This window comes from Cupressus sempervirens, chromosome 3, assembly GCF_028749045.1.
Source record: "Cupressus sempervirens isolate cs-2001-9-10 chromosome 3, ASM2874904v1, whole genome shotgun sequence".
Lineage (NCBI taxonomy): Eukaryota > Viridiplantae > Streptophyta > Pinopsida > Cupressales > Cupressaceae > Cupressus > Cupressus sempervirens.
The window spans coordinates 846,400,698-846,410,414 of NC_143120.1; the positions used below are offsets into that span (position 1 = coordinate 846,400,698).

The following is a 9,717-nucleotide window of genomic DNA, read 5'->3' on the forward strand; positions in this document are numbered from 1 at the left end:
CAAGATTTTCTAATACTCTCTAGCAATTGTATTAGATGTAAAAGTCCTATGGACTTAGGTTGGCCTTATAGCCATTTGTAAATCCTTTAACAAGGTGGCATTCCAAGTGAATGTTCTAAAGTTCTCTAACCAGGCCCACTTCTAACAAGGTGGTTAAATCCTCTAACAAGGTCACATTTAATAGTGTGTTGTAAGCCTTTAACAGGGGAAGCCTTTCATAGGGAATCACTTCAGAAAGGTGAAAATTGAGTAGCATGTTACTGGTGGTTTTTCCCAAATTGGGTTGTCATGTAAATCTATGTGTCATGTGTTGATTTCTTCTGTGTTTTACTTGCATGTTGATTTATAGTAACTTGTTGATTAGATAAATAGAAGTATGGATGAACGAATGGTTAAATGATTTTCATTATACTTAGTGAAAAGTTTGAATTGGACATTAGGACCTTGAATAACCGATTCACCCCCCCCCCCCCCCCCCCCCCCCCCCCCCAACCTCAATTATTGTAAAGAAATTCTAACACACCTTAACTTGAAAATTGAGCATGCGTAGAGGCAACTCAAGGAGTGTACAAACATTTGGGATTCTTTCACAAGATTTTTTTATTCTAATTTAAATGTAGTAGAGTTTGCATCCTATGTTTTATGTACACTAATCAACATATCAAATTTACTGAATGGTAATTGGGACAAAGAATTTACTAGCTTCAAGAAAAACTTTGCATAGTGAATGTCACTCACAAAATGAAGGAAAGCTTGACGATAGAGAAGAATTTTTTTTTTTGCATGTATATAGATTTTCTCTCACATTTTCCATCGATGTCAAAGGAGGAGAGTAGTAAAAGGAAAATTGTTTACTTTACTATAAGGAGTTATAAGTAGGATAAAGTATAGAGAGAGGGGGAGTAATCTCTTTAATGATGGTAAATATTTGGAATAGTCCAAATTTTGCAAATTTTATTTTTACCATGTGAAAATTTATAGAAATTTTGTGAATTTGAAACTTTTGGGACTTACACTATTTTCCCAAATGTTGCCATCAATGCCAAAGGAGGAGATTCTCGGAAATTTGGCTAAGAGAATATGTAAAAATGATATAGGGTTTTCATATATGGAAACATATAAATTGTGCTACGAAGTTAAAACATAATATAAATTTTTGGATGCTTCTAAAATTGTCTAAGTATACTTGAGAAAAATGGTGCATTTTGGTTTAGTATGTTTCACTAAAAGTTGTTGGTGTTATCCATAGTTAAACATAGCAAGGTTATGACTTAATAAGCACATGTCTAAGAGTTCTTGAGGATATTCAATGTATGGACAAACTTATGGTGACTTTTAAAAGTAAAGGTTGAACAAGTAGAACATGGAGGATAATAGAGTAAAGGCATTTTAGTTAAGCGATTATTTGTTATTACCAAAATAGTGAATTGAAAAAGTTAAGATGTCATCCTAGATTCTAACCTTCACTTAGCAATAATAAATCTTTAATTTTTTGGAAACATGCAACGAAATGAAGCTCAACTTATTAAGTAATTGGGTATAAAGAATACAATTTTTATTTTTGAAAGAAGTGTGGCATTGTAATGTAATGTTATAATGTTGTTGTGTTTTCTATGTATGAATAGTATAGATAGAGACTTGATAATAGTCCATTGCAATACTGATTTATGATCTTTTTTTTAAGAGATGTAAAATAGAAAATTCCAATATTGACAATTTATGGACTGTTAAAAAGGATTTTGTATCGATACATTTTTGTGTAAATAAAATATCATTGTGTATACATGTTTGAGCAGTAGGCTTAGCTTTCTAGTTTTGTAATTATAATGCCAACACCTAATAGGGTTGAGGCTTATAACAAGGCCTAACACTCTAAGAAGACAAATGCATTATATAGATGGAATAGAATCCTAACATGGTCAATATCTTTCACCAGATAATTTTGATTAGTGGATTATTTTGTGGGAACCATCCCCACTAAGGTTTTCCCTTTGCCAAGGTTTCCCTAGTTAACAAATAATGGTGTTATGAGTTACATTGTGTTACTATTATTCTTACTTTTTAGTTTAATTATATATGCATATTTAATGATTGTTAAAGATATCCAGAGTTGGATAAATGTTTGTAGAATATTGATTCACCCCTGGGTGTATTCAACATGAAAGAGGTGGTTGCTAAAGAATTTGGCAATGAGGAGGGTTTCTCTGATGGGGATAATTAGATTTTAGAGTCTTGTAAAAATCCAATAATGCAATAAAACAAAATATTAGTTAGGCCTTGTTTGGTCTCAATAACACTAAGGTTTATTGGATGACATAAAAAGTTGTAGAGTGATTGGCAGATGGACAATGCCACTCTAATAGGATTTTCTTTAGTAAGAAATATGGTATGTCTCACTCAAATACACACTAATGAGGTCAAGACATGAAATTTTACAAAGATCTATATTATTTCCATTATGGTTTGACCTATTTCACTACAGTCTTGTATGTTCAATGGAGGATACTATTTTTTAGGGGACACTACCTGATACATACATACATATACATATGCATATGCATATGCACACACACACACACACACACACACACATATATATATATATATATATATATATATATATATATATATATATATATATATATATATATATATATATATATATATATATATATATATATATATATATATATATATGCATATGCATATACATATATATATATGTATGCCACTTGATCGTAGATTAAAGTGAAATATAATTATCTCATTAATGGGAATTTTTTTAATAGAAGAATGGGTCTAATTATCGTAATTGCATCAAACAATCCTTTTGTTTAATTAATGTAGTCTTGATGTTTTATATTTTTGGTTAATCCATTTAACAACCCCATGGCAATTTATTAATGGAAGTGGCTTTGGGCATGTCCTATGCTAGAGAAAATTCATTATTAGGCACTTGAAAGGAGATGGGCCATTTTTATCAATTTATTGGATTTTACTTTTTCCTTCCTCTATTACTTCATTAACTATTCTTATGTGTAGAAATCATATTTTTCTCATGTGATTTTATTCTTGCCTTTTGTGACCTAACCTTAGGTAGGATATTTTTACTCCAATCTTCAATTATAGTTAATTTATACCAATTAAGGAAATGTCTTTTACATAACTCATGGGCTTGTCCCTTGTTCTTTTGTAGTAGTTTATGCTCTATAATTTTATTTTGTTTTTTGCATATATTAATAGAAAATATTTTTTCCTATCATGCCATTTGATTGTTTGACATGTTTAGTGTACCCATTAGTGTTGTATTGTTGATATTAATCCTCCTTTCAGCACCTCATTAGTTCTTATCTACATATGATACATTTAGACATATATTACAGTTGAGATTTGTGTAGAGGAGGCTTTATTAATTTTATGCACAAATTTTGGTAGGGAATAACCACATATTAGATCTAATCCATCTTTGAAATCCATTTTTGCATTCCTCCTTTTTTCTTCAAAGGTATTAGTTTGGGTGCATCCTAATTATAAGGGAAATGGCCTTCTTTAGAGACCCATACTAACATTTAATGTGCCATACTTAATGTTATTTATATGTTTAACAAGTTTCTAGGGGTTTATACCCTAACAATAGGTGCAAACATTTGTGATAACATGTATAAATGAGGAAATGACAATATGAAATTAAGATTTGTTAAAAAAATTTGTAAGGTTTTGTTGAGGCAATTTCTTTTTGGATACTGTATTTGGTGCATTCCCCTATTTTTTGATGTTTTCTATATTCTATGATGTTTCCCATATTTTTGGAGTGATGGTCTCTTATAAGTTTTTTATTGGATATCCTTTATTGTACTTTTTTGACTTCTTTGTTGTTTAGTGTTTAAGTCTTTTAGAAACCAATTGTCCTTTGATAAAAGAAAGAAGAAGAAAAAGACCATGTCCTCAACCTCAAAATAAATTCTTTCTAATAAATAGGTTCCTTGAAACCATGAACACGTTTTTCTAGACCAAATAGCTTGAAACCATTATAACAAAACATAGGATATTTCATCACAAAATATCACTATAGAATGTTAACTTTGAGATATGATATTTTGATTAATTGTCATGCAGTCTAACAAAACAAACAATATTTTTTTGTACAATATGAACAATATTTCATCACAAACTATGAACAATAAGAAACTCTTTTTATAAATTTTTAAATTGAACGCAGATATAAAAAATGAAAAATATAAACTTTTAAACTAAATATTAAAAATCAAATTAAAAATATAAATATTGAAATATTGATTACAATAAAATATAAAATGTAATCAAAAAATTGTAATAGAAACAAATACTTCAAAAAAGTACACTTCAAACAAAAATCTTAAATTTATAATTACAATCAAATAATTTTTTATAAATTTAAATTTCAGAATACGTAAGATAATCTAATTGAACAGTTTAAAATATTGACAAAAACATGCACACTCTCTTTGAAACCATACCAAATTAACATGGATATTTAGGTTTTAAACATAGATTCACGGACCGTAAAATATATAATTACAGGCTTATTTATTGATTAAACCAACTCTTATGTTTCTAAAACAGAAGTCAACATCTGATGCATTAAAAGGACAACATTAAATCTGAAAAATCTATGTTTCCCATAGCGGCCCCCATGGCAGAAAGGAATCAACCTCCTCATGCATAATACCTTGCACCGTTTGTGATGTGGAAACTGTTGGATACACAACAAGTTTAGAATCAGAAGATTCAATGCCCAGAAACCTTACAAGTTTATCATACTGAGACCAAAGATGATTTAGGTCTGATTGTGCGGCTGCCAATTGGGATTCTAGGTCAGCAATCCGCTTCTGTAGGAGATTAAATTCTTTAGCACAGCCATGAACGGGGTCAATCACTCTTGCATTCGCTTCATAAACCATGCTATTCACTGCTGCTGCTCTTTGCTCACCCTCCATACCCTAAACCAAACCAACATCAAAACAATCAATTATATTTCAGAAATTAGAACAATGTCTGGAAGCTTAAACATCATATATTAAGACTTGATTCTTATACTAAAAGTATTAAATAATTAAAATTCACTTATTTTTACAAGTTTAATTTCTTGCTTAATATGTGATGTTTAAGAATGTTCGAACAATGCTAAAAACTTCTACAATTTTGAAGAAATAAAACAGTTGTTCCAAATAAAAATCATATGAGATTATTTTTTGCCCTTTAAGGCTTTATTACAGTTTTGTTTCGATCGAGTTTGAAAAATTGAAAACATAAGTACCAGTAAATACAGTGGGACGGAAATGGAAATAGAGAATAGTTAGGGAATTACTTGAAGCAGTTTAATGATTTGGCTGGTTCCAAATATTCTGTGCACAATAGAAAACTTATCTGGATCGTTTGGGGGAAAATAAGGAGCCAAAACACATTCTTTTGAACACTTCTTACGTTGCACTCTGCACGCTGCACAAGAAACTATCTTTCTTTTCTTACCCATATCAATGAAAGAATTTCGCTGCTCTGAAACGGCGCTTAAACTATAGAGATTAACTCTGTTCTACAACAATATTATATAGAGCAGCAAGTCCTATATAAACATCTATATTATACGGTACAAATATTATGTAGTATTTGGCAAAGGTATCGTGATTAAACAGGTCTGGACAAATACCTCTTAGATATGAATCTGGTTATTTTGTAAGGGTGTTAAAATACAGTGGGCGCTTGATATTTTAAACATGGGACCGACCACGTGCGACTGTTTCCCTCTTCCGTCGATCTGTCTCCAATTTAGAGAATATCCGGTTTACTACTTTACAATCATGACGACAGCCAAAAGAAATCAGATTGTTGGCCGAAATTTTAACATTGAAAGGAGTACTATGTTTGGTGAGTTTGATTTTTGATTAATTATTTTCGAGGCATATGCTGAATTCATATGTAACAAAGTCAACAATGCCCTTTACTTGTCTTTATAGGTTTTATAGGTTTTAAAGATAAATAATTAGTATTGTATTTTTTTTTAAAGAATATATATATATATATAATGTCATTTTATTGTTAATTTCAAAACAATGGTCATTTGGTGAGGAAACACTTGATATTTTTTTTAAAGACACTTATTTTCCCCTTTCTATCTATATTATATTTATTCTAATTTTTCTTTCATTTTATCTATCTATCTATCTATCTATTTTTTCATCCATCTATTGAAATATTATCCATCCATCACCCCACTATCTATCTTATTTATTTTATTATTCATTTTACTATCACTTAACTCTCACACACAAATTTTTTTATTTTTTTTAAAGAAATAAATTAATATTTCTTCTTTCATATATCATTTTGTCTCCATCTCATTATTTATATATCTATTTTGAATTTTTAATTGATGTTTACATGGATTGAAATAGAAGAAATCATGGCAAATAATATGAGAGATTGGATCTTGTTAACCACTACTTGCGAAATATAGGTTGATGAAATTGAATCAATAAAGCTACATAATCGAAATTGATAGCAATATCACAATTTAACTATTGTAGCAAATACCTCCTACTTATCAAACGAATAAGACGTCGAAGATATAATATTATTTGGACAATAATAATGAGAACAATGCAATTTATATATTTGATGTATAGTTAAGAGAATGCTTTTTAATGTATCCTATACTATGTTGTTTACTAATAAGATTGTCAAGGCAAAGAATGAAATTATTTTTTGATACGTTGGAGAAGACAAGGATCATTCTAGGAGGAAATATCAATTATTGTTTTTGTCACTATCTTATTTATTTTATTATTCATTTTACTATCACTTAACTCTCACACACACAATTTTTTTTTATTTTTTTAAAGAAATAAATTAATATTTCTTCTTTCATATATCATTTTGTCTCCATCTCATTATTTCTATATCTATTTTGAATTTTTAATTGATGTTTACATGGATTGAAATAGAAGAAATCATGGCAAATAATATGAGAGATTGGATCTTGTGAACCACTACTTGCGAAATATAGGTTGATGAAATTGAATCAATAAAGCTACCTAGTTGAAATTGATAGCAATATCACAACTTAACTATTGTAGCAAATACCTCCTACTTATCAAATGAATAAGACATCAAAGATATAATATTATTTGGAAAATAATAATGAGAACAATGCAATTTATATATTTGATGTATAGTTAAGATATTGCTTTTTAATGTATCCTACACTATGTTGTTTACTAATAAGATGGTCAAGGCAAAGAATAAAATTATATTTTGATACGTTGGAGAAGACAAGGATCATTCTAGGAGGAAATATCAATTATTGTTTTTGTCACTATCTTATTTATTTTATTATTCATTTTACTATCACTTAACTCTCACACACACAATTTTTTTTTTTTTTTAAAGAAATAAATTAATATTTCTTCTTTCATATATCATTTTGTCTCCATCTCATTATTTCTATATCTATTTTGAATTTTTAATTGATGTTTACATGGATTGAAATAGAAGAAATCATGGCAAATAATATGAGAGATTGGATCTTGTGAACCACTACTTGCGAAATATAGGTTGACGAAATTGAATCAATAAAGCTACATAGTCGAAATTGATAGCAATATCGCAACTTAAATATTGTAGCAAATGCCTCCTACTTATCAAATGAATAAGACGTCAAAGATATAATATTATTTGGACAATAATAATGAGAACAATGCAATTTATATATTTGATGTATAGTTAAGAGAATGCTTTTTAATGTATCCTACACTATGTTGTTTACTAATAAGATGGTCAAGGCAAAGAATACAATTATTTTTTGATACGTTGGAGAAGACAAGGATCATTCTAGGAGGAAATATCAATTATTGTTTTTGTCCACATCTCTTACATGAAATTGAGGTTAGTAAAATTTGTGAACTTCAAATATTTAACTAGAAATGTGCACATTCCAAATGCACACTGCTAACATTAATTTATTTGCAATCATTGAAACTTCCTTTTAGCCCCATTTTGACAAAGGAAATTATTTTATAGAAACAAATACAACATGAAATTTTATAGTATAATAAATAATAATATTAATATAGAACAACAAAGATATTAAAAGCCTAAGAATTTTCTATAAATAATTAATATGAAAATAGTTATTATTGTTAGTTTAAGGTAGCTTGGACAATTGTCCATCCTCATATGATCAATTGACAAATAATTTTAAGAGTTACAAAAAATAATTATTTATTAATTAATTGAATCCTTCTAGAAGCCACTAGTAACCTATTGGTAAGGTTGGTTTAATAGAGAAGCAACTAGAATTTTCTTGGTTGAGTTGTCTTGATCAAGAAGCAATTAGAAACCTCTTGGTTAACAGTTATAAAAGGGGACAAGTGATGCATTAGGAGAATAGAATAGAGAACAAAAAGAGTTGGAGAAGCATTTTCACTGCTAGGAAATGAGTTTGTATGATAGCAAACAGTCTTGTAGTGTTAGCAAGGGCATAGTGATAGCATTGGCATAATAGTGAAGAATATTAGTAGGAGAAGTTGGGAAGTTGTTTGAATTGTACCAATGAGAGGCAAGAAATTTTGTAGCTCTTGATTTTATGAAGTTAATATATTTTCCATCTACATAATTGGTTTTCACTTACGGGTTTTTTCAAAGACTATTTTTCCAAAAATATTGTGTTCTTTGTGTTCTAAATTTGTTTTTGTATTTTTATTGGTGAAGTTGCAGTTGTGTTATTTTTTGATATTAGTTGGGAATTTATTTTTAGCAATTTACTAATCATTTATGATAGGAGATTAATAATCATTGACTACAACAATGTTAATTTTCACATGGTATTAGAGCTAGGTTGAGGGTAGAAGAGTTTTTATCTAGGAAAGAAATTATGATCTATTCAAAATTATTATTGCTTTAATTCCTTGAGATGGCTTCAACTAGTTTGAGATCAAGATAGATTAGATGGTGCCTCAAATTTTTGTATCTAGAAGGCCAGGATAATTTTATTGTTGGAAGAGAATGGCATCAAAGATTATGCTACCACTAGTATAGCTATACCTATTAATGCTATAAAAATTGCAACACATAAGAAGGATGATGCCAAGGTGAGGAGTATTATCCATGATGGTGTCAAGGATCATATTGTTCCAGATATCACAAAGCTAGATACAACAAAAGAGATGTGGGACGCCATTCTCAATCTCTACTAGAATGCTACCACCAACAGAAACATGATTCTCAGAGAGAAGCTAAAGAATAACCAAATGAACCAAGGAAAAGACATTACAAGTTAGCTCACCAGGCTTAGACTTGTCAAGGATGAGTTAGCAACTGTTGGAGATAGTCCCAATGATGACAATCTAGTGATAATAGTCCTAAATGGGTTTTCTAAATAGTGGAGTGTCTTTGTTGAAGTTGTCTGTAGACAAGATACCTTATCGAGTTGGAATCAACTATGGACTAATTTTGCTTAGGAGGAGTTTAGACTAAGTCTTGTCAATGGTTCCAACAAGAGTCAGAAAAGTGAGGTGGAATAGGAAAATATTTCCCTAGTAGGAAAAGAGAAAGAAAAGAAGGGCTCTAGCTCAAAAAGTGAGAAGAAGAAGAAGGACCTTTCTAAGGTCAAGTTCTTTGGATGTCATGAGTATGGTAACTATGCTAGTGATTTCTAAGAAAGGAAGAAGGTAAATAAGCAAG

General features: G+C 29.5%; 1 protein-coding gene across 1 annotated transcript; it reads right to left on the reverse strand.

Moving 5' to 3' along the window:
- Positions 1-4,547: 4,547 nt before the first annotated feature.
- On the reverse strand, positions 4,548-5,602 carry LOC149569430 (LOB domain-containing protein 23-like). The gene is made up of 2 exons (XM_089817750.1): positions 5,348-5,602; positions 4,548-4,979 (listed from the first exon to the last, which is right to left on the reverse strand). Exons 1-2 carry the CDS (start codon positions 5,510-5,512, stop codon positions 4,650-4,652), a joined length of 495 nt encoding a protein of 164 aa, XP_089673876.1. The 5' UTR covers positions 5,513-5,602; the 3' UTR covers positions 4,548-4,649.
- Positions 5,603-9,717: the final 4,115 nt, after the last annotated feature.